The sequence below is a fragment of the Symphalangus syndactylus genome, chromosome 18 (genome assembly GCF_028878055.3).
Source record: "Symphalangus syndactylus isolate Jambi chromosome 18, NHGRI_mSymSyn1-v2.1_pri, whole genome shotgun sequence".
NCBI lineage: Eukaryota > Metazoa > Chordata > Mammalia > Primates > Hylobatidae > Symphalangus > Symphalangus syndactylus.
In genome coordinates this window covers 57,664,590-57,689,278 of record NC_072440.2, presented here as the reverse complement: position 1 = coordinate 57,689,278, position 24,689 = coordinate 57,664,590, and the positions used below count along the sequence as shown (strand labels likewise).

Sequence of the window (24,689 nt, the reverse complement as noted above, 5' to 3'; positions counted from 1 at the left end):
TTTGTGTGTGTATGTGTGTGTGTTTTAGTAGAGACGGGATTTCACCGTGTTAGCCAGGATGGTCTCCATCTCCTGACCCCGTGATCCCCCTGCCTCGGTCTCCCAAAATGCTGAGATTACAGGTGTGAGCCACCGCGCCTGGCCTTATTTATTTATTTATTTATTTATTCCTGAGACAGAGTCTTTCTCTGTTGCCTAGGCTGGAGTGCGGTGGCTCAATCTCACCTCACTGCAGCCTCCACCTCCAGGGTTCACATGATTCTCCCACCTCGGCCTCCAGAGTAGCTGGGACTACAGGCGTGCACCACCATGCCTGGCTAATTTTTGTATTTTTAGTAGCGATAGGGTTTCACCTTGTTGGCCAGGCTGGTTCGAACTCCTGACCTCAAGTGATTCACCTGCCTCAGCCTCCCAAAGTGCTGGGATTACAGGCATGAGCCATCGTGCCCAGCCTAGAACTTCTCTTCTCTTCTCTTTTTTCTTCTTTCTTTCTTTCTTTTTTTTTTTTTTTGACACAGTCTTGCTCTGTCACCTAGGCTAGATTGGCTGGAGTGCAGTGGTGCAATCTTGGCTCACTACAACCTGTGTCTCCCAGGTTCAAGCGATTGTCCTGCCTTTGCTCCCAAGTAGCTGGGACTACAGGCATGCGCCACTACACCCAGCTAATTTTTTTTTTTTTTTTTTTTGTATTTTTAGTAGAGATAGGCCAGGCTGGTCTTAAGCTCCTGACTTCAAGTGATCCACCTGCCTCAGCCTCCCATAGTGCTGGGATTACAGGCGTGAGCCACTGTGCCCAGCCGAACTTTCCTTTTCTTTCCATTTCTTGGTATTTGGAAAGTGAATAGCCATGGAACAGCCAGCGTTTTCAGCTGGTGCAGGCCCAGCTGGTATGTTCGTTAGGCTTCTAGCTCAAGGAAGTGTCTGCTTTGCAGTCTCGCTGGCATCCCATCACCTTCCAGAAGCAGGATGCCAGCTGTGTGTGCTCATGGCCCATGCTGAGCCTGTCCTTGGGCCACTGGTCTTCCTGTCGGTTTCTCCACCCCTTGTTTCAAGTGGACGTCCCCGCCCGGCTGGCACAGGAAGGAGGATGGAGAGTGGTTACCACTGTGGTTCGTTGCTGAGTGAGTTTGGTGTTTTAAGGATCATTGCCCACCTGCCCTGTGGCACCATGTGCTGCCATGCAGGGGATTCCCAAGTGCTAGTGACAGAGGAGGCTTGTAGTTTCTTAAAGTCCAGCAGTGGGTAGGGCATATCTGTGAGGTGCTTCTCAGTCCGGATGTGGCACCTTGAAATTCTGTAACCAGCATTCTGCTGGTTTTCTCTCAGAGCTTGGTCTTGCCTTGTTGCAAGCAGTGCAGTTTCTTGGGGGCTAATTGGGCACCCTCACTACCTTGTTCCACCAATAGCAGCGCCCTCTGCTGGGGGATGGGGAGGGTTGGGCACAGCAAGCCCTCTGAGGGGCCATCTGGATTCATGATCTTCTTTCGAAACTTGAATTGGCACAGTGACCAGGTGAGGCTACAGTACTCTGATCTAAAAACTTTAAAAGTATGTGTGGTAACTGTAGAACCCAGAAAGTGGAGAGGAACAGAAGAGAACCATTCCATGAGAGAGAAGGTCTGGTGTCCTTTCTGGTTCTTTCCCATAGTCAAGGCCATGCTATCCTGGGGTTTTTGTGCAGCATCTTCCACATCAATATGGGATGAAATGTCCTCCTTTAATTAGAAGCCCTGGTCGACGCCAAGGGACTCTTTGTCATACCCCTCTGTGAATGTCTCCTGCCATCCTCAGTTACCATCTTGTTCTTGGACCTTGTAATAATTTCCGATTTTTTGCTATTACCAGTGACACATATCTTGATGTCCTAGATTGTTCCTAGATTGTTCCTGAAGCTGATGGAGGTGAGTTAATGGTTCACTTTGAGGGCCTTCAGATCTGATCAGCCGCCATCTAACCAGGAGGTCAGAGATGCAGATTGGAGCTCCTTTTGTGTTGTTCACACAGTGGACATCAGGACGTGGTGACCACGTGCTGCAGCTTTGTATGTGTGAGCTGCTGCATGCTGCAGAAACAGGCCTCTGAGTTCATGAATGAAATTCTGGGATTGGGGGCCCCCATGCAGGCAGCCCTCCATGCCCTGTCTCTCAAGCCCATCTTAGAGCCAAAGAGAGGCGCCCTGTCAGGCCCTTGCAGTACTGTGGTGTTGGGTGTGGTAAAGGGTAGCCTGGGACTGAGTATTCTAGAAAAATTGCTCAGCCTTGTGCTGTGCACACCTGGTTCTCTTTCCAGTGTTATTTATGTAGCTGAGAAGGGCGATGTCACCCACAAGGGGATTTAGCAGGACACAGCAGACTTCTCTTTCTCCCCTATAAAACCAAGACATGCCAGGCACAGTGGCTCATGCCTGTAATCCCAACATTTTGGGAAGCCGAGGTGAGAAGATCACTTGAGACGATGAGTTCAAAACTATCCTGGGCAACACAGCGAGACCCTGTCTGTACAAAAAAATAAAAATAAAAAGTTAGCTGGGCGGAGTGGTACATGTCTGCAGTCCCAGCTACTCGGGAGGCTGAGGTGGGAGGATCGTGCAAGCCCAGGGGTTTGAGGCTGCAGTGAGCTGTGATGACAGCATTACACTCTAGCCTGGGAGACAGAGCAAAACTCTTGTCTCTTTAAAAAAGCAAGAAACAGGACAGAATGCATCTCATTTTCTTTTTCTTTTTTTTTTTTTTTAAGACAGAATCTCTTGCTCTGTCACCCAGGCTGGAGTGCAATGGTGCAGTCTCGGCTCACTGCAGTCTCCTCCTCCTGGGTTCAAGGGATTCTCCTGCCTCAGCCTCCCAAGTAGCTGGGATTACAGGCATGCGCCACCATGCCTGGCTAGTTTTGTATTTTTAGTAGAGACGGGGTTTCATCATGTTGGCCAGGCTGGTCTTGAACTCCTGGCCTTAAGACATGTGCCTGCTTTGGCCTCCCAAAGTGCTGGAATTACAGGCGTAAGCCACTGTGCCTGGCCATGCATCTCATTTTCAAACAGTCCCTATACCTTTGTTGTTTAACTTTCTATTCTTTTAGTATGTGAAAACCTAACTCTAATTTACAAGTCACAAAGAATTATCCAAGACAGACTCCCATTATGAACATGTATGTGGCATTGCTGATTCACAGCTGCTCTACTGAAGCCTTGGCCACCCTGGAGGACCTTCTCTCTTTTTGCTGGACCCTTCTGCACAGTGACCGCAGTGGGGAGAGTCAGACCTGGGGGTAGGGGAGAGGATTTTTGGATTCCTCTCTGGGTAGATGTGTGTTGGGAAGTAGTGAAATGTTGATAGCTGCCTGGCTCATCTGATCCAGTAAACATAACTGGTGTGTTTGGGTTGAAAGAAATTGGGCTTTCCCTATCAGTTCTCCATTATAAGAACATCAGTCAGCAGTACACTAGACTTAAGCTTTGCATTCCTTGTGTTTTTTTGTTTTTCTCTTCCTGGAAAAAAGTTTGCTTCTCTCATACCATCTGACTTACTTCCAGGCTTTTCTCCCTTGTGGAACGAGTGCCGTTGAGCACTGCTGCACTCTCAGACGGGCTCCTCCGAAGTGCCGCAGGTAGTGGTAAATAGACTCTTAACCCCATTGGGATCGCTTCTTTGTTTCTCACCCCCAGTTAGTTCATTTGTTGCTCTGGCTGCAGGAGGAATGAGTGAGGTTCTGGTTGGCATCTGCTATGCCGTGTCACCCCAGCTTCTAGTGCCTCCTGTGTGTGCCCATGATTGTGAGTGTGGGCCGTGTGTGAGGCCACGGGTCTCCCTGCAGCCACTCTCCTGCTGAAGCCCTGTTACTGGCACCCGTCGCTGCCTGCACCGAAGGCTGACAGCACCTCCTGGAGCTTGGGACCCAGAGCACAGCCTCCCACCATGAGATGTGTTGTTTTTCTGTGGATCAGTCCTCCTTTCTTTCTGAGCCTGGCGTGTTTTGTTCTAGTTTGTTACCGTCCTAAGTGCCTGTAGGCCCTGCTCTCCAGGGATGAGACTCGGGCTCTACCCCCAACCCAGAACCCAGAGCAAGAGTGGTCGGGCCCGGGCCCACAACAGTGCTCAGCTGCCCTGCTGCCTTTGTAGTTCAAGAAGTGTCCATTGATGAGGGGAATGGTCCTGGCTCATGCTGGAGTTCCTGACTCGCATCCCTGTGGAGGTGAACTTTCTCGTCAGGGCGGAGGCCTGCCAAGCAGTCCCCCCAGGCTTCTCTTGCTCACCTTTGCCCATTTTTATTATGAAAGAAAACCAGTTCCTCGATAGATACCAGGACCATCAGCCTCAGGCCTGGAGGAGGAGAGGAGGATGATTTGGGTTCGGGCTGTAAGAGGTGTGCCACTGAGAAGGAAGGATGCTGTGAGCAGGCTTAACTGAGCTCATGGTTCAGTGGGAGTCGAGTGTTCTTATCACAGGCTTTGGTGGAGTGTACTCTTGACGTCTGTCCCCAGGAGGCTGGTCTCCAAGAACACCAGCTCAGGCCCTCAAGGTCTGGCTCTGATGGTTCTGTGGGCTGTAGGATTCTGATCTGTTAGCGAAGTGTGTTCAGAAGTGTGTTGAGGACACCAGTGCAGGAGAGCAGCCAGTAGAATAGAAAGGTCTGGAAGCAGCATTCTTGGCAAATCTTCTAGATTCCCAATGCCCAGACAGACCTGGAGGTGCTGTGGGCTTGAACATGTGGGTGGCCTCCCCTCCCAGGCTGCCCCGAGCTGCCCAAGGTTTCCTCGCCCTGGTGCTCCTTCTTGCAGAGGCTACAGGTGCCCTCTCCACCTGCCCAGGCACTGAGTTTCTTTGTTGCGATCACCTTGTCTGTTGTCCCTCTGTCCTCAAAGATGATCACGGAAGCCTTGGCCCAAGGTGGGATGCACATAAGAGCCCGGTTCCCACCCACCACCGCTGTGTCCGCCGTCCCGTCAAGCTCCATCCCTTTGGGCAGACAGCCCATGTCACAGGTATTTACGGGGCAGCACCCAGGGCACGGCTGGGAGCTCGGGGCGTCCTCTGAGCACCTTTGTAAAGTGCACCTGTCATTATCATCACCGGTGACTTCTTTTATGGTGGCTTTCAGAGTGCCAAACCCACAGTCCCCTTTTTTTTTTTTTTTTTAATGAAGCCAAGCCCAGCTTGTGCTTCTTGAGAGGATATGAATAAATATCTGGGTCTTTTCAGCTTAAAATAGTTATACTGTACGCATTTTCATGGTAAAAATAAAACAGAAGCTAAGAAAAAGTTTCGCTTTCTAGAGCTGTGCTATCTAATAGTGTAGCCACTAAGCATGTGTGGCTGTTTACATTTAAATTAACTAAAATTAGGCCAAGCACAGGGGCTCATGGCTATAATCCCAACACCTCGGGAGGCTGAGATGAGAGGATCACTTGAGGCCAGGAGTTTGAGACCAGCCTGGTTCACTTAGCAACATACTATCTCCAATTAATTATATATTTTTTAATGGAAAAAATATATATAAATATATATATTTTAAAAATGGAAAAAAACTAGAAGTCAACTAAAATTAAATAAAATGAAAAAATGCAGTTCTTCAGTCGCACCAAATAAATTTTAAGCCCTCATTTGCCCACAGGGAAGCTAGTGGCTGCTGCAGTGGACAGCACAGACTCCAGAACGTGGCCAGTGTGGCCAAAGTGGTATTGGGCCATGCTGTTGTAGAGTTTGCTGTGTAGAGTGTGTAACTTGTAACACACATCCCCTTTCTAGGTAGAGGTAGACTTCTGTGTACATTATGCTTTTCAGAGATATGAATTCCCGGCTTCTTTTACTGTATGAAATTTGGAATTACTCCATGGCATAGTCATTTTTTTAACAAATAGTTACCACATGCATTCTGTGTGCCAGGCACTGTGCTAAGATTCTGAGAATAAAATTATGCTGAAGTTCTCTCATCATACAGGCTTTCCATTTTAGTGGGTTTGTTGTGAAAACCTCAAATTTGCCAAAATAACTTTACAATTCAGTTTCTGTTTTAGGGGAAATGCCTCCATAATCCTAGCAGACAGTGGTCCCTGCCCATCCCTGAACGCCCAGGTGCAGGCACTGCCACCACCCTGGTTTGTGCAGTGGCGTCTCTGCAGCTCTGTTCTACAGAGGAAGAAGTGGAGGCTTAGCCAGGATGGCCCTTAGTCCGTGTGGCCCCAAGCCCGGTGCCACACACCACACACTGCCAAGAGAGTGGCCTGGGCCCCCATTGGGGCATGTTCAGCTTTTGCCCTCCCTGCATACTAAGCCCCTGGGTTACCCCAGATGTGCCATTCACATAGTTACTGACTGGAACTTAGGTTCTTTGGCAGGGACTTCCTTTTTGGTAGTTGTTGAATTACAGCGGGAGGAAGTGCCTGGAATCTGCTGGTAGAAAGGCTTTGGTGAAAGAGCTCTCCAGAGGAGCGCGAGTTGGGGTGAGGGAGTAGGTTGTGTAGCTGTGGTGGAAAGGAGGCCAGTGTGGGCAGAAGCCAGGGTGCAGTTCCCCATGGCCTGGAGGCTGTGAGCTCCACGACCTGCTCACATGCTGCTGGTGTCTCCTTGACCAGACCCCTTTGGGTTCTGTGCTCTTGTCTGCTAAAACTGCTTCTCCTCCTTTCCTATAGCCTCCGGCTCAGTATCCACTGGGTTCACAGAATCAGGTTGGGTTGCTGTATGTGGAGGAATGACTTTAGTAGCAGCATGCAGGACTGATTTTTATAAACATAAAAAGTCCCCAATGTTTTCAGTGTGAGATACGTGCCAGACCTTGAGCTAAGCTCTTTGTGTACAGAGCCTCACTGTTTCTTGTTGCAGCAGGTCATAGTTTGAGCATTTAGCCCTTTTTACAGACTGAGAGTGCCCCCAGGGAGCCACCAAGTCAAGATCGAGGGCTCAAGTGAAACCCTTACGCCTTGGCCTCTCAGCAGGATTCTTCTGGAAACTCCTCACTCCCCTTCCTGCTGGGCTGATGGCCTGGCTCCTCCGCCTTGTTTACTGGGCACTCCTGGATGGGCTCCCTCCATGCCCCCACAAGACCAGGCTCTGTCCTGGGCTTTGGCTTGCCCATACTCTGTTGTGGGCTGGCCACTCCCCACACCCAGCTGCTGGTGTTTCCACCTAGACTTCTCACAGGCAGCCCCTCCCTCCATCCTTCCCACCAGTTCCCAGACCCACTCAGTCTTTCCCTCCCCAGCCTTCCCTGGCCCTTAGATTAAGTCTGCCCTGAGTTATGCCAGCTAATAGGTCTCACTGTCTCTAGAAGCTTCCAACCCCCAAAGGCAAGGAGGTAAGGGGGAGCAGAGGAAGGATAGAGAAATAGATGATGAAGCCGAAAAAGTTAGTGCCTCGGAATAAATGCCATGGAGAATCCTGGTTTGTCCTCATCGCACTGTGTGGGGTGAGAGCGCTGTCATGGGAAGATGCTGGCTAACTGCACACAGATTTAGTCACCAGGTTCCACCCATTCACGCTGGCAGTGAGGGGCGCACCCTTGAACCTTTGGGGTTGTTCACTGAGGACAAATGTGGCAGCATTTAGAAAGTATTCCTTGTCCTGGCAGTAGACAAAAGCCACAAGATTTATGGAAAGAGGAAGGAAGGCACAGAACTGGGGCAAGGTTCTGGTTTTGTTCTGTTATTTTGTTGTCGTTGTTACTATTTGTTTGTTTGTTTGTTTGTTTTTCTTTTTTTGAGACAGAGTCTCGCGCTTGTCCCCCGGGCAGGAGTGCAATGGCGGACTCTTGGCTCACTGCAACCTCCACCTCCCAGCTTCAAGCGATTCTCCTGCCTCAGCCTCTCGAGTAGCTGGGACTACAGGCGCCTGCCACCACACCTGGCTGATTTTTGTATTTTTAGTAGAGATGGGGTTTCACCATGTTGGCCAGATTGGTCTTGAACTCCTAACCTTAGGTGATCCACCCGCCTCGGTCTCCGAAAGTGTTGAGATTACAGGCGTGAACCACTGCGCCCAGCCTTGTTCTGTGTTTTTAAAGCAGGTTTGTTCATGCTTGTTAGCTGCAAGAAAGGAAACTGGCAGGAGTTAAGGGAGGGAGAAAAGCGAATAGAGGGACACCCTGGAGTGGAAGCCTCCCTACTGCCCAGGCAGCTGCTCTGCAGCCCTCTCTGGTCCTGGTCTTCCCTGCAGAGGGCCCTCCCCCAGCTCAGCCCTCTATATCGGGCTGCAGTACCAGGCTCCCTGGTACAGCCTCCCACACCTGGCTGTGGGCCAGTCTTGGGGACATGAGGCATGCTGGGCCCCCTGTACCAAGGGCATTCACCTGCCCACACCAGGCGGCTCCAGAGGTGTGCTGCTGCTTTTGTGTCAGTATCTTTCAATCCAGTCCCTTCTGAGAAAAGAGAGCTTATCTCAGGAACAATCTGTTGACCTCACCAGGAATTGCCCCACTGTGTCCCATCTGAGCTCTCAGGAGCCAGAACCTGCTGTCTCCAGTGTGTCCAGGTGGCCATCCTGTGGCCACTGTCCCTCCAGCCACCTGCCCTCAGCAGTCAGCAGGACACAGTCTGGAGACTACACTGCCCATCTGCTCTTGTTCTTTCCTTGTGGCAACAAATTGGGTCCAAGAAAACAGGTGGAGCTGAAAGAGTGGGAACGTACGTGCCCCATGGGCTCTTCTCCAGAGGGCAGGGCCCAGGCTCCCTCCCTCTGTCTTGATGGCTCATGGCTGCATCTTCCTGTTACGGTGGGCATGCCTCACAGACTCAGGCTACCAGGTCCAAGCAGGATTCTGTGCTTGGTGCATTCTGGACACAGTGCCCAGCACAGGGGCCCAGGGGGTGGCATGGCCCATGCCACAATCCTCCCTTGGCAGATGTAAGCAGGCAGTGTCTTCCTCGCTAGGGGCTTGTCCTTTGACTAGAGAGGCACTGTTCCCTGCTCCAATCCCAGACCTGACATGAGCCCAAGGACTGGGAGGTTTCTTTCTCGCCTCTCTGGCTGCCTCCCTAGAGCCTAGAGCCTGTCTTTGGATGAGTCTTTGAGGGGCTGCTTCTCATCCTAGGTGCTGGACTTGGACTGTCCACCACTGACACCTGGGCACAGGGCCTGGCTTCCTGCTCTCGTGCTCTTGGAAATGAAAGGGTGCCCTTCATTAGTTTTTCTTCCCACTAGAAATCTCCCTGCCTCCCATCCTCTGGGCTCTGCTGGCTGCCAGCTGCCAGGATGAGACCCGTGTTCCACTGCACCCTGGGGAGTGCCTCCAGGGGACACACTGAGTGCCGGAGCCAGGAGCAAGGAACGGTTCCCAGTATGTGGGAGCGGGCGTGGGGAGCATGCAGTGCCGCCAGCCTTGCCTGAGGGTTCCTCCGTGGGATGGAGCTCCCTGGACCAGCCTTTCTGCCCTCCCACCTCCTCTCTGGCCCACTCAGTGTCCACCTGCCTTCAGCTCGAGGCTGCTGTGTGGGTCCCTTTCCCAGAAATGCAGTTCATGCCATTGTTGCTGGGGTGGTGGTGTTGCTGGGATGTTGATGTTTAGCGTGCCTGAGCTCCCTTCATCACTAGGGTGACCTTGAGCAAGTCACTTCCCTCTGAGCTCCCTGTTCCCAACCTGTGACACTCAGGTGACAGGTGATGCGCACTCAGAAGCTCCTTCCCTAGGAGGTGTGACATTCTTGTCCTGGGGCCTTTGCTAGCTGTGACACACCGGCACCCAACCTCTCTGGCTGCCTCCCTAGAGCCAGTTCTGTCTTCAGATGAGTCTTTGGGGGGCTGCTTCTCACCCCAGGTGCTGGACTTGGACTGTCCACCACTGACACCTGGGCACAGGGCCTGGCTTCCTGCTCTCGTGCTCTTGGAAATGAAAGGGTGCCCTTCGTTTGTTTTTCTTCCCACTAGAAATCTCCCTGTCTCCCATCCTGTGGTCTCTGCTGGCCACCAGCTGCCTTGGCCTGGGGCAGCTGAAGAGCTGAGATAGACCTAAGTTCTGGGTGGGTGCTTGGAGGCCCCACAGGCGTGGCTGGTGAGATTGTCGCTTCAGGGCCAAAGTGGGTGCTGGGCTTCCTGAGGTTCGAGAGCAGATGAGAACTCTTGAGTGGCAATGAGGGCTGTGTGGTGGCCTTCCCTGCTTGGTGGCCTCTGCCCAGCCTGCAGCTGCCTTGCTCCTCAGAGAAGCGCTGAGCTTTAGGCTGCAGAAAAGAGCTGACCATCTTCTAGAAGGGGCAGCTGCTCAGGCACAGGCGCCTCTCTGGAAGAGGCAGTCAGGGAGAGGCGGGGGGAGGGGCCCTGACCTTCAAGCAGAAAGAGAGGTGACCTTGTGAGACAGCTTTCTTGGGTGCAGATAGAGAGTAGCAGCAAGTCAGGCATGGGTCAGGAAAGGCAGAGTTGGGCTGAGCATGGGGCCCAGAGTTTTTGTTTCCCACTCCTCGGTGCCGTCTGTGGTTCTCTGTATGGAATTTTCTGGCCTTGGGATTTTGTTGACACCTGGATGAGTCTAGAACATGTGTTCCGGTGTCTGGGACATGCCCTCACTCCCCTTCAGCTAGGGCTCTGTGCACCCCAGCACCGTGGATGCACAGGACTTTGGTGGGAGAAATATCTGTACTTGTTCAACTCAGCATTTAGCAAATGAAGTCACATCAGTCCCCGTTTCTGACCTTGCTAACCTTTGCGAGAATCACCACGAGCCATTTTGCTCCACTAGGTAGAGTGATGGATGAGGCCCGGCAGGCCGAAGCTGGGGCTCCTGCACTCCGCCCCTCCTCTCCCAGGCAGAGGTGTCTTGACCACAAAACAGTGGGAACAGTCCATTCCATCGGTTGATGTCCCACTGGGCCAGTGGCTTTGGATAGGGACCTCTGACCCAGCCGTGCTGGAAGTGCCCTGTTGTGGTCACGCCCTGTGCCTTAGCCCCCCACCCCTGGTCTCCCAGCACATATGGTTCAGGAGCGGCCTGCACCCAGCATCCCTTGCAGCACTGTCAGGCACACCCTATGGAACAGGCAGGACAGAAAGAGCATTTTGCTCCAGGAGCTTGGTCCAGGTGGCGCTGAAAGGGCAGTGCCACCCTGCCCTCTGCTGCCTGGTGGGGTGGTGAGGAGGGCAGCGTTCTGTTTGTGGGCTCTGGGCCTGGTCCCCAATTTAAGGAGCTTAGAATGCAGCTGTCCTATCCCAGTACTCACAGCACTGTGGTGGAGGTGCTTGGGGGGTGGTGTGAGTCGTGGCCCCAGACAGGCGTTCATGGCCAGAGTGCCCCAGGAGAAGCACTGAGTTGGTCTACAGAAATGGATGGTCCGGGGGCCTGGCTCCTAGACAGGCTGTGAGGGGATGCTCAGCATGCAGGGGGTTGACTAGGGTGTGGGAAATGTCACCAGGGCCCTTGGGGGCCTCTGAAGTTAGCAGGGCCTTCAGGGTTCCCGCAGTGTGACAAGGCATCCCTCTTTGCTGAGAGTCCCTCTAGGGGAGGCCAGACGCCCAGGGCTGGCAGGCAGCTGTCCTCCCCATCAAAGCTGCCATCTGTGCTCTACCCCAGGAAGGTGTGGGTGTTTCACACATGCTTATCCCTGATGCCTGGGTGGTGTGGTTTCATCCCTAGAGTTTACGGATGAAGACAGTGGTGTCCCTGGTGCAGACACTGGGGTGATTGATCTTATTTGTGTGGTGGCCAGCAAGGCCTGGGGAGCAGAGCAGCAGCCTTGCTCTGCAGACACACAGGGCCTCAGAGGACTCGGGTGCACACCTGCATGGCAGAACCAGGCTCTGGGCCCAGGTGTCTTTGACACTGAGTAGCTCGCCTCTCCCAGGGGTGCTGGTGTGGGCCGATGCCAGTGCCACCATGGGTGTGTGTGTGGCTCCCTGGGCCACCTCACTCCAATTAAGCAGGTCCAGGTGGGACACAGCCTGGGACCAGCCCTGCAGCTGTATGTGTTAACCACAACAGATGGCCATAGCCACTGGGCTTGTCCTTGGTGCAGTCAGCCTGGGGGCTGCGGGGGCTTGTGGGAGCATGTGGGAAGACGGTCCCACTGGTCAGCAGAGCAGGGTCCTCACCGACCCACAGAGGAGCGTGTCACAGGACAGGCAGGTGTGTCAGGGAAGGCCAGGCTAGTGCCAGCTGAGGGTATTGCCTCCCAGACTGCCGTTTTCCTCACACTCCCACTACACAGCCCTCAAAGCCTGTGTCCCTGTGGGCCCCTGGCCAAGGAGCAAGGGCTGCCCTGCCTGGGCGCCCCCCCCGCCAGCCCCTTGGTCACCTCATGCTATGTGCCAGGCTGGGGGAGTGTGCCTGTGTGTATGTCCAGGTGGCATTTGGATGAAGACACAGGTGTGTGGTGAGGCTGTGCGGGAGGACGGGCCTATGCGTGCGGTGGGCAGGTGGTGTGGAGGCGGGCGGGCGTGTGGCAGTGCGCCGGCTGAGCCCCTCCACTTCCAGGTCAGCCAGAGCAGCCTCCCCATGCTGTCCTCGCCGTCACCGGGCCAGCAGGTGCAGACCCCGCAGTCGATGCCCCCTCCCCCCCAGCCGTCCCCACAGCCCGGCCAGCCTGGCTCACAGCCCAACTCCAACGTCAGGTAGGCCTGGCCTGGGGTGCCCCTCCCTGCCTGGCCCTCGAGGCCGGCCCTGCCTGGACCCCGGCTTATATGTTTCTCTCACTTGGCTGCAGCTCTGGCCCTGCCCCGTCCCCCAGTAGCTTCCTGCCCAGCCCCTCACCGCAGCCCTCCCAGAGCCCAGTGACGGCGCGGACCCCACAGAACTTCAGTGTCCCCTCACCTGGACCTTTAAACACACCTGGTAAGTTGGGCCTGGGGTCCACAGCCCGTCGTGTGACCTGTACTCAGCCTGGCAGGTTGAGGTGCTGAGGTCACCCCTCACCTTTATGAGGCCTCAGCTCATACTGGGTGTGTGAGCTCTGGGGCCCTCAGAGCTCAAGTTCCCCACCTGAGGGTCAAGGGCTGTGGCCTCACCCGCCTGTGTCCTGCAGTGAACCCCAGCTCTGTCATGAGCCCAGCCGGCTCCAGCCAGGCTGAGGAGCAGCAGTACCTGGACAAGCTGAAGCAGCTGTCCAAGTACATTGAGCCCCTGCGCCGCATGATCAACAAGATCGACAAGAACGAAGGTAGGCTGCAGCCAGGGCAGGGGCCTGCACCCTGGGGACACTGCCGGGCTTGTGTCTTAGTGTACCCTCTCCTTTCCCAGACAGAAAAAAGGACCTGAGTAAGATGAAGAGCCTTCTGGACATTCTGACAGACCCCTCGAAGCGGTGAGCTTTGCCCACAGCCCACGGAGGGTCCACAAGGGCACGGATAGCCCAGCCATGGATGGGTACTTGGTGATGATGTGGGTTTAACAAAGGCACCAGGCAGCTCTTTGGGCCCTGGCCAGAGGCCTCCAAGGCTCCACTCTGGTGTGTGCTGGGGCTTCAAGCCCAGGCTTCATCTTGGCCCGTGCCCAGCCTTTGCCCTACTCCTGGCTGCTGCTGTGGCCCTCATGCTAGGCCATCACAGCCAGACCTCATCCAGCCAGCAGCCAGGGGCCAGCTTGCAGTGGCCTGACCATCAGCTGGCCCTGATGGGCCTGAGCCTGACCTGGAGTTCTGCCCCTGACTTGCCGGTGACCATGGGCAGGCGACTGTATCTCAGTTACCCCACTTATAGCCCATGTGTGCTGTCATGAAAATGAAACAGGATAGTGCTGATGAGAAGCAGGTGGAAGGCAGGGCCGCTGGCCACAGGCTGCTATGAGGATCAGAGCTCGGGCAGTGCCTCCAAACTGCATGGGCATTGGCATATACCTCCCTCTCACCTCAACTCAGGCTATCCCCCAACCCCTGTCTAGAAGGGTCTCTGTTCTGCTTGTCTGGATAGAATGCCAGTCACTATTGGGTGATCCTCCAGACCTTCATGGGTTGATCCTTTGTTAGGGTTATAGGGATGAGCGGGGCAGGGACTGGCCTACATGAGAATGAGGCATTCCCAGCCTGATCAGGGGCCTGGCCACTGTCCCTTCTCTTGACCCATCGCCTCACTCTGCCAACCAGGGACAAGCAGCTCCTGGGGTTGAGGGCTGCCTGCCTTCAACTCTGGGTCTTGGAACAGCTGATCAACTGGTAGGAGCTCCTGCAGAGGTTTCTGATGGCCGAGGCCCAGTGGCAGTAGTTGGGATCCCAGACCTGAGCCTGAGAACTGCCATGTCTTCCACTCTTTCAGCACAGAGGTCAGCCCAAGTCCTCTCTCTCTGCAGGTGTCCCCTGAAGACCTTGCAAAAGTGTGAGATCGCCCTGGAGAAACTCAAGAATGACATGGCGGTGGTGAGTGGGATGCCAGACACCCCTAGGGGAACCAGGGCTCCCCTAAGAGCTCCTGGGAGCGCCGCTGAGAGGGGCCTTCAAGGTCAGGGCATCTGAGCGGGGGCTGGGCCTGATCTTGGACCCTGCCCACGAGGCTTCCAGGCCAGGTCTGCTGTGCTGGGTGGGAACATGAGGGAAGTCACCCTCTGTCTACGGCCCCCGTGGGTGCCTCCTCCACCCGGTTCAGAGGAGGCAGGGACTGTAGAGAGGATAGGCTGTGGGGGTGGGGGATCATTCCCAGGATCAGCCAACATTGTCTGCACAATGGAGGAGGCTATGAGAGAGGCCTCGGGAATCTGACTGTGAGTGACGACAGGCCAGGGGTGTGAAGGCCCCCTAAATGGGGAACCCTCGGGTCCCGGGCTGCTGACCGTGCCCATCCTGCCTCCAGCCCACTCCCCCACCGCCCCCGGTGCCACCGACCAAACAGCAGTACCTATGCCAGCCGCTCCTGGATGCCGTCCTGGCCAACATCCGCTCACCTGTCTTCAACCATTCCCTGTACCGCACATTCGTTCCAGCCATGACCGCCATTCACGGCCCACCCATCACGTATGTCCAGCTGGGCTGGGCTTTGTGGAGGGCGGCCAGCCCTGGGCCGAGTGTGCCCGGTGTGGTCACCATGCCGCCTCCCCAGGGCCCCAGTGGTGTGCACCCGGAAGCGCAGGCTTGAGGATGATGAGCGGCAGAGCATCCCCAGTGTGCTCCAGGGCGAGGTGGCCAGGCTGGACCCCAAGTTCCTGGTAAACCTGGACCCTTCTCACTGCAGCAACAATGGCACTGTCCACCTGATCTGCAAGCTAGGTGAGTGTCCAGAGGGCCGGGGCTGGCGTGGGAAAGCAGGCCCTGACCGCAGCCCCAGGGCTTTGCTGTCCGAGCCAGAGGGCACAGCGCCCAGAACCCACCCTGTGTTCATGCCCCGCCAGGCTGTCTGCTCTATCCTCACACACACGGGCCCCAGACAGCCTGGCCATGCCTCAGTCCCCACTGCCAGAGCCCGCACACTCTCACCTCCCCAACACAGATGTGGCTCTGCTTGCCTGGGGCCCTAGGGAGGTGGTAGGCAGGACCTCTGGGCACCCATCAATGCAGGGCACTCCAGGCTTCACGTTTGGAAATCTGAGAGTCAGAGAGACCTCTTCCAGGCTTTGCCACAAGCTTCACCAGAACCTCCTCGGGTGTGAAGAGTCCTGTTCCAGAGCAAGGCTGTGAGGCAGGGCAGGCTGGGGCTTGTCCAGGTCACAGAGCCTTCTGTGTTGCAGATGACAAGGACCTCCCGAGTGTGCCACCACTGGAGCTCAGTGTGCCCGCTGACTATCCTGCCCAAAGCCCACTGTGGATCGACCGGCAGTGGCAGTACGGTGGGTAGACCCAGAGGAGCTGTCTGGGGACCCAGGGCAAGCAGGGGTCATTGTGGAAAACCAGGCTTCCATTGCAGCAGGGACAGCCTCTGTGCGCTCCTGCCCCTCCCCAGCTCAGGCCCCTCCCTCCCCTCTTCTGGCTCCTCCTGCACGGATAGGAGCGGGTTTTCCAGTGGTCGCCTGAGAGAAAAGGGTCTCTGCTCCCACTGTGTCCCTTCGCCTCTTCAACTTGTGTCAGGTCAGCTCTCCAGGGTGGTTGTGTTCAGTGGGTGAGGGGTGAGTAAGCATGGCTCAAGGACAGTCCCCGCTCTTCCCAGAGGCCACTAGCTTCCCAGAGGCCACTACCTTGGCAGGGCTGACGGGTTCCACCAGTAGCTTGGGCACACAGGGCCCTGTCTGGGTGTTGTGGCTCTAGAGAGAACCACGGTGGCGGGGGTAGTCTCCCTGAGCCCAGAGCTGGCACACAGCAGAGCTGGGCTGGGTCCCCAAGGTTGTTAGAGGCAGAGCCCTAGATCCTGTTCAGATTCAGTTCTTCACTGACGATGAGGCTCTGGGAGGAGAGCCTGAAGGCCGGGCAGCGTGCAGGACATATCACCTCCTGGTGCTTTGGCCCGAGCCTGGGACTCCCCTTCCCAAAGCACTGCCGGGTGTGCCAGGAGCGAGCGCAGCGCTGGACACCTTAGGTTCACACCCGCTGCTCTGTTGCAGACGCCAACCCCTTCCTCCAGTCGGTGCACCGCTGCATGACCTCCAGGCTGCTGCAGCTCCCAGACAAGCACTCGGTCACTGCCTTGCTCAACACCTGGGCCCAGAGTGTCCACCAGGCCTGCCTCTCAGCCGCCTAGCCAAGACTGCAGGGATGGCCCGCAGCCTCATCGGGGCCAAGGACACATGCCTCCTGTCAGGCACTTCTAGGTGTTGGCTTCCTTAGAGAGCCTGGGGTTAGGTTAGCTTTCCTGCTTTTATCTTCTGCCTTGGGGACCTGCCAAACGAAATCCCACACCTGTACAGAACTGGGATAGGCGCAGTGGAGCGGGCTGCTTGGGGGGTGTTGGCCGACTTCTTAGAGAAGGCCCTCCATGTGACTTCCTCCAAGGAGCGGGATGCGATCCTCGGGCTGCTCTCACTATGGCCTGTCCACGGTCCAGGTCCATCTCAGCAGTGTGAGGGTGCACTCAGGGTGTTGTTAGAGCGTCTTGTGTGTGCTAGACACACCCCTACTCGTTCCTATAGGAGAACACAGAGGACATAGGAAACCCTTAAAACACACATGGGATTCTCTGGTCACAGTTTTGGGTTCAGGCTATGCTGCTTTGGGCAGGTGGGGCACCCCCCGGGGAAGCCCCCAAGTCCAGGGCACAGGCTGCCTTTTGGAGGGAGGGCTGGCCCATAGGCGCTGCCAGCTCCCCGCCACCAGCTGGGCCTCAGCCCTCATGGCATTCCTGCTGAGCACCGTGGGGCATCCAGGGAGCAGGGGCGTTGGGGCCTGTGCTGCTGGCATGAGGGCCGTGTCCCCACTGTGAAGGATGAAGAGCAAGGCCCTCAGGACCCGTGTCCTCAGAGCACCACACACTGAGCCACCCAGAGAGAGTGGGCCTGGCAGCAGGCCGGGGCCATGCAGGGAGCGCCTCCCTATGTTGCCTGCCACTCTGGGCACCGGCCACCAGCCCTCTGGTGAGAAGAGGTTCCCCCCTTTTTACGTGCACTACCCCACCATCTGTGATTATAATAAATTTATTATTCCTGTGTTTGTCAGTTGTTCATCACTGTGTCCCCTTCTCCGTGAATCTGGGCTTGCTGTCCTGTCAGGATGCTGTCAGCCTTGGGGCTGGCAGTGTCCAGTCTGGCCCTGGACACCCCGGACCTTAGCTCCCCTTGTCTGACACACCATCCCATTCCTTGGCCTGGTTGATCCCCCAGCTTCCTGGCAAAGTTCCTGCTCCCTGAAGTAGGAAGGGGCTGAGATTCATGCCAAGGAAGTGGGGCCGTAGGACTGGGAAGACTGTGCTTCCAGGTAAGGGTGGGCACTAAGCTGGCCACCCCCAGAAAATGGACGCAGCTGCAGCTGCTGCTGTAGTGGGAGGGGTGGCGCAGGTGTGGCCACAGCACTCTGGAGACGGCCCTCCAGGAAGGAAGGTGAGCTTGGCTGGACCCCCTATCCGCGGTGTTGTGTCAGGGCAGGAGAGGATGGCATCTTGCCCCCAGGAGCATGCAGTCTGGGCAGGAGACCCAGAGCGATCCTGTGTTTCGAAGGCAGCTCTGGCCCAGCCAGGGGACCAGGAAAGCTCTCCCACCTCCAGGGAGGGTGGGCGCGGCTCTGGCAACGCTTCTTTTCCAGGACAGCTGCCAGATCCCGGGATGAGCAAGACTTGGCTGCCCAGGCAGGTCCCTGCAGATAGCAGGGGCTGGGCTAGGGACCAGGGGCTGGGAAGGGGCACCTGATAGTGAGGATCCAAGCACACGACTTGGAAAGAAACAAGCTTTATTTTCAGTCTTCAACAGATAAGGTGCTAGTTACTTCATCATGTGCTTTTGTGTAAATGCCAAATAGCGAAATAACAGCTAGAAAATAAACTAGCTGTTATTTTGTCAGTTTGTAGATCCAATACTTTATCTTGAGTCATTTATTTTGGAAGTTAGCCAGGCTTAAAAGTAGTAGGAAATGCTATAGAGAGCCAGAATCCAGTTGGAGGTTGGTGGGCTTGGCAGTGGAAAGCCGTGGGCACAGATGCAGGTTTCTCAAAGGACCTGAGTGGTGCAGGCGCTTGGTCCGCATTGCCTGCAGCCTCTTTTGCTGAGAGACAAAAGTGTTCTTCAGGGTTGGCTTCAATGCAGGCAAGATGACAGGTGCTACCACAGGCAAGGGGCTCAGAAGCAGGCTGGGGGTGGGAGAGGGACTGTCACCTTGAGCATCCCCAGGAGTGGAGTGTGCTGGGAGTCGGGGCTGTGTGGCCCTCCACCAGGGCCCAGTGAGGCCAGGGCCTGCTCTGCTTCTGTGCTCCCTCCCTCCCTTCCTCCCTCCCTGGCACCCAGGTTGCAGGGCTGCTCCACTATCCCCATGCCAGTGGACTCAACATTTCTTGGAGAGGCTCTTGGTGAAGACCCTGGGGAACTTCATGCCTTCCTGGTTCCTGGGTGAAGGAAGAGAAGCAGTGAGCCCCAGACAGGCCTCTGGGGATGGGGCAGGGGTGCACCAGGGGACTCACTTGGGAGAGCTGGATGCAGCCTCCTCTGGGGCTGCCTGGGGACTCTGCCTCCCTTCCAGGAGAGACTTGAGGTGCTGCAGCTGAAAGGCAGGGGCAGGGGTGTGGTGGTGCCTGCGGTGGTGCCAGGCTGCCCAGGGCCACCCCCACCACCCAGGGCCTCACCTCTTGGGCCTGCAGGAGGTTGATATTCCACAGCTGGTGGATGACCACTCGCATTGCTGAAGTATGGGCTTTCGCAGGTGTGGGGACAGGTTCATCGGGGAATATGCCATCATCTGCCTGTCCCTGTGCTGGCTGCCCACCCAACAGGCAGCCCCTGCGTTAGAGGCCTCTGCTTCCCCGTCTCTGAAAGTCATTACAGTAGCCAGAAATCACCTGCCCAGGTGGGTCTGAGCATCCACGCAGCATACATCCCCAGGCAGTGCCCAGGCCGGTGTGGGGGACAGGGCCTGGCTCCCTTCTCCCACTGACCAGAGTGCTGTGGGTGCCAGATGGGGGTCTTGGACTGGAGCCTGTCCCTTCCTACCCTCTGAAGGTGCCCTGAGGGTCAGATGTGCTTCAGTGGGTGACCAGCTAGCTGCCAGACTGCCCTTGGTCATGACCCTATACCCAGTGGGGTTTCTTGCTTCAGGGCTGGTCTCAGGACGTGCAGAGATGCAGGAGCCTGTCCTGCTGGTTGCACTGCTCAAAATGTGCACTCTGCAATGTCCCAGGGCAGCCCGGAAACTTGGGGAGCACCAGAGCCTGGTCCTGCTAGCCTAGTGCCCTCCAAAGGCAGGCTGTGGCCAGGGGCAGCAGGCACTGACCAGCTCCATTCTAATCAGGCCCAGGAACACAACTCACTTTTCTTGGTAAAAAGATTCCTTTGTTTTCTTTTCTCTGAGAAAGTGGTTTAGGGGCTGTTGCTGCCACCTCTTGTGGGCTCAGGTCAGCACAGGTAATCTGCAGGACCCCAGGGGAGGGGAAGAAGACAGTGCCCACCCAAGGGACAGAGAGTGGCCATTGCTTTCATGAGCCCTGGAGACAGGATCCTAGAGCAAGGGGCACAGCAGTTGGCTGACTGCAGGGTGGGAACCTAGTAAATGTGGTCCTGGGGCCCTTAGGGTGCAGGCAAGCCTTACTTGGACCGCCCTTGCACCCCAGGAACTTTGTCCAGCTTGCTGTTGTGAAGTAGCGGCTCCTCTTCAAGGTCTGCCTTCTGGGGTAGTCAGCTTTAGAGTCTTGTTTCTTGAAGGAACCGGCTGGGGCCGGTCCTTGCCTTGAGAGTTGGCTGCAGGTCAGACCCAACAGGGCTAGTCATTGCAGGCAACAACAGCCGCTGCCCAAGTCTTTCAGGATCAGCTGTGTGTGCCCAAGAAGCCCCTGCCCCTGCCTCAGTTCCCTCCTCTGTAAAGGGAAGCCTGCCTTGGAGGGTTCTGGGAGGAATAAATGAGGTTCTGAGGGTGAAGCCCATGGGTGGTGCCTGTGAACATTCTAGAACAGTCAATATAGTGGAAGCTGGCTCCGTTTTGGGTAAAATAAAACTTCATGCGAGGCCTGGGACTAAGCCTGCATGGGTTTCCTCTGCAAGGACAAGGCCCATCGCACGCCTGGGCCCATCACAGGAACGGTAGGGGCCAGGGTTGGGGCTGAGGAAGATGCCCGGTCTCGAGTGGAGGCAGAGTCGGGAGAAGAGGCTCTCCACTCCCCACTCACTCTGCAGAAGATGCCGTGAGCCCAGGGCTCTGTGGGCAGCGCCATCCCTCCTGTATCCTGCTTGTGGAGGGGGACGTGGGCCAACCAGGGCCTCTGCCAGGCAGCCAGGGTACATCCTTCTCCCTAGAAGGCCACCCAGAGAGGCCCCTCCTGACCGCTTACTGTGCTGGCTTGGGGTGCCTGCCGTGAGGCCTTGCTGCCCTGTGTTGACAGTCCCTGTGACTGGCCCCCAGTCCTGCCCACCCCACTGTAGGCCCCTCCTGGTGGTTTCAGCTTGCAAGGCTCCCTTCAGCTGCCCATTCACCCCCAAATCCTTGAGGTTGGCCCAGCAGAGGACTTTCAGCTCCCTGGTCAGCACCCCTAGTGACCACCCAGGCTGGGGTCCCTGTGGGGGCACTCGCCCCTGTGAGCACATGGAGGACATCAGCCTGCTCACCTGACACCATTGAATTCGAGGTGGACTTGACAGACTGGAAGTTGCCACCCGCACACCTGCCTGAGGGAGGAGCCCGCCGTCCGCCTGCAGGCCTGTGTCCTCCCTGCTCTATCCACACTCCACTGAGGCAGCCCCAGACCCAGCGCGCGCCCAAGGGAGCAGAGGCCCCAGAAAGGTTGTTTCCTGGGGGGCCATCCAGAAAGCGGGAGGGCTTGGGACCCATGGAGCAGCAGGTCTGGAGGGAGAGCGTGGCCTCTTCTCGTGTCCTGTCAGGGGCCCCGGCACTGCAGGGCCGCACTTTGCCCAGAACAGCTCACTGGAGTTGCCACAGCAGCTAGGGAAGGGCCTTCACTCAACCCCATTCTCCATGTCTCCCTAAAAGGGAGAACCCTGGACACTGCCCCAGCTGGGACGTTCCCAGGCTGGCCCCATTCACCAGTCAGATGTCCTCCTGATGTCAGCCCTGGCCCCAAAGGTAATAGAGTGAGCTCAAGAACTCAACCAGAATCCTGGGCTGGGTGGGGGCCACCATTGGGATAGGGAAGTGCCTTGGACAAGTGGCAGGGAAGCAGGACTCTGGTTACTTTCCCTACCCCCGTCCCCGCAGTTGTTGCTGAGATGGCAGGAAGGAATCCCTGGATGGGGTGTGCCCAGAGCCCCTCTCCCAGGGTATCAGGACTCAGAGCCACAAGGCTGGAGATCCTAGGCCCAGCCACAGCAGCAATCTGAGGCAAAGACCCAGCAGGGCAGGGGCTGTCCCAGAGTCCCCTCCCATTTCAGGAGCTCTGCTCAGAGAAGGGAAGTTCTGGGAAGCACCTTGTGCCCACCATCACCACTGCACTGACCACAGCCCTTGGGCTTCCTGAGAGCAGCACATGCTGTGCTTGGCTGCATAACATCATCCAGCCATGGCTAGGGGCAGCGGCATCTGTCCAGGTCCCTCAGAACCTGTCCCCACTGGGTTGGCATACAGGAGCCAGTGCAGCCAGGTGGGCAAGGACAGTCTGGAGGGGCTCCCCAGGGTGGCAGGAGCTTCCCATCAGGCACGAAAGGGCCCAAGTCTCACCTTTCTCCTGTGACTCATTCATTATGAGCTTGCAATGGAGATCTGAAATCAAGCACATGCTCTTCTCATCACTTGTGAAGCCACAGCCATTCTGAGAGAAGAAGCTTGGGCTGTCCACTGCCCGCTGCTGAACCCCGAGAGTCCTGGCTCGCCACTGGCTGACTGGGCCCTGCCCTATGGGTCCTGCTCTCCACTACATCTTTGCTGTGGGCATGTGAGGGCAGGAATGACCCTGCCTGTTCCCTAGGCAGAGCCCACCCAGCACATCAGCCTCATCCTCCCATCTGAGATGACTACAGGACGCCCATGGAGCCAGGCAGGACCCGGGCCCCAGCGGTACAGGGGTGAGCTCCGGGAGCCCCTGGCCATGGATGAGCAAATGCGGTCAGTGTCATGACCCTGTGGGCATCAGGGACTGGGGAGAGGCTCAAGAAGACATGGGGAAGGGGGGTCCTGACATAACAGATGCCTGGTGATGGAATACTTAGCACCCAGGTAAGGCAGCACCAGGGAGCAGGGAGGGAATGAGGCTGCAGGCACTGGTGCCCTTGCTGGAGCCTCTGCTGAAGCAGGGAGGGAGGAGCAGAGTCACATCCTGGCGGGCCCTCTTTCTGCTCTGGTGGGCAGTGGGGGTGAGGAGCTGCTAAGGGTGCAGTTAGGAAGGCCCAGCCCGAGGACAGTGTGGGCACAGGCGAAGCCGGGGTCATGCCTGCTCCTGATCTGGGGCGTTTAGTTGGAGGAAATTCACTGAGCTGTGCACTGGCACTGGGCATGTTTTCCTTCTACAAAGTTTTTAACAGAGGTGTACCTGACCCTGCCAGGAGAGGGGAGGGCTGGCGGGGTCAGCGTTTGAAATGACGCTGCCCCGGTGGGACAGGCAGACAAGGAGGGCACCGCCCAGGGCCTAGGCGGGTCTCCATCCTGGGGCAGGGGAGGAGCTCAGCATGGCAGGACCTAGCGTGAGCTTGCTGCCCTGTGTCCTCCCTGAGCCCAGGCAGGTGCTGGAGTTCATGCGCTGTGTTTCTGCTCTGCGGGCTGCCACCGTATTCAGGTGCTTGGGGAGGCAGGGCAGGCCTAGGGCCCTGTGTCTGGGCTCACCCTTGTTCTCCCACTTCAGGTGCTCGATGTTCTCGTGGAGCTTAGCCAGCAACTCCGAGTACTGCTGCTGTAGGAACTGCAGGCCCAGGTCCAAGTCCAGGATCTGCCTCTGCTGGTCGATCTGGACGCCCACAGACCCGTGGCACTGCGGGGGATGTGACGTAAACTGAAATCCCAGGGACCAGGTGGGAGGGTAGCTGGCACGGCTCATGTCGCCACCCCCAACTACACAGCTGCTGCCACTGCACCCTGGCTCAGTGGCCATGCTGCCCCTGTCACAATGGAAAGGGGCATGGCTGAGGGGTGGGGTGGGCAACTGGGGCGGGGCCTGTGGCTGGCTCTTCCTGGGTGAGTAGAGTCTGATTTAAAAGGCACCCAGGGCTGGGCACGGTGGCTCATGCCTATAATCCCAGCACTTTGGGAGGCCCAGATGGGCGGATTACTTGAGATCAGGAGTTCGAGACCAGCCTGGCTAACATGGTGAAACCCCTTCTCTACTAAAAATACAAAAATCAGCTGAACGTGGTGGCACGTGCCTGTAGTCCCAGCTACTTGGGAGGCTGAGGCAGGAGAATGGCTTGAACCCGGGAGGCGGAGGTTGCAGTGAGCAGAGATCACGCCATTGCACTCCAGCCTGGGTGACAGAGGGAGACTCTGTCTCAAAAAAGAAAAAATAAAATAATAAAACTCATTCAGGCATCCTCTACAGCCTGGGCAACATAGTGAGACCCTGTCTCTATAAAAAGTAAAACAAAAAAATTTAGCCGGGCTTGGTGGTGTGCTCCTGTAGTCCCAGCTACTTGGGAGGCTGAGGCAGGAGGACTGCTGGAATCCCGGAGGTCGAGGCTGCAGTGAGCTATGATGGCATCACTGAACTCCAATCTAGGTGACACAGCGAGATGCTGCCTAAAAGGAAAAAAAAAAAGAAATATGTCTTTCTTTACAAGGCCTGCCCTAAAAAAAAAAAAAAAAAAAATTTCACCAGAGCCAGGCCAACTGTGATTTTACCAGATGCCAACATACCCAACCCCAGGGAGGAAGGCAACATACCCAATCCCAGCCTGCTCCAGCTCCTCTTCCCCACATCTTCCTGCCACATCAACAGGGCTCCTGTATAATAACAGGGGATACAAGTGAAAGAATGGCCCGTCTCAGAACTTATTTGAGAAATGTCTAGGAAACCCTAAAGACAACAGGGAGACAAAAACTAAGACATCAGAGGAAGTTTATGCCTCTGACACTTACAGTTAGAACAAACAGCACACATGGCCCAACCCCTAACCAGAGCAACATAAAACCTCACACAGGCCAGGCGCGGTGGCTCACGCCTGTAATCTCAGCACTTTGGGAGGCCGAGGTGGGTGGATCACGAGGTCAGGAGTTCAAGACCAGCCTGGCCAAGATGGTGAAACCCCATCTACTAAAAATACAAAAATTAGCCAGGCGTGGTAGTGGGTGCCTGTAATCCCAGCTACTTGGGAGGGTGAGGCAGAGAATTGCTTGAGGCCAGGAGGTAGAGGCTGCAGTGAGC

At 56.3% G+C, this 24,689-nt stretch overlaps 1 protein-coding gene and 1 pseudogene across 1 annotated transcript; one reads left to right on the top strand and one right to left on the bottom strand.

Moving 5' to 3' along the window:
- Window positions 1-4,140: 4,140 nt before the first annotated feature.
- LOC129468274 (mediator of RNA polymerase II transcription subunit 15-like) lies at window positions 4,141-17,407 on the top strand. The gene is made up of 11 exons (XM_055253635.2): window positions 4,141-4,188; window positions 4,859-4,978; window positions 12,385-12,521; window positions 12,614-12,741; window positions 12,932-13,066; window positions 13,147-13,210; window positions 14,191-14,257; window positions 14,688-14,848; window positions 14,934-15,100; window positions 15,559-15,657; window positions 16,366-17,407. Exons 1-11 carry the CDS (start codon window positions 4,156-4,158, stop codon window positions 16,500-16,502), a joined length of 1,248 nt encoding a protein of 415 aa, XP_055109610.2. The 5' UTR covers window positions 4,141-4,155; the 3' UTR covers window positions 16,503-17,407.
- An 843-nt stretch (window positions 17,408-18,250) lies between these two features.
- LOC129468287 (coiled-coil domain-containing protein 74B-like) lies at window positions 18,251-23,374 on the bottom strand (annotated as a pseudogene).
- Window positions 23,375-24,689: the final 1,315 nt, after the last annotated feature.

Bases quoted from the DNA above. Each gene is read 5' to 3' on its own strand.
- LOC129468274 (XM_055253635.2), top strand. From the start codon at position 4,156: ATGCTGGAGTTCCTGACTCGCATCCCTGTGGAG. The intron at 14,849-14,933 runs GTATGTCCAGCT...CCGCCTCCCCAG, and splicing joins ATTCACGGCCCACCCATCAC to GGCCCCAGTGGTGTGCACCC. The intron at 15,101-15,558 runs GTGAGTGTCCAG...TCTGTGTTGCAG, and splicing joins CCACCTGATCTGCAAGCTAG to ATGACAAGGACCTCCCGAGT.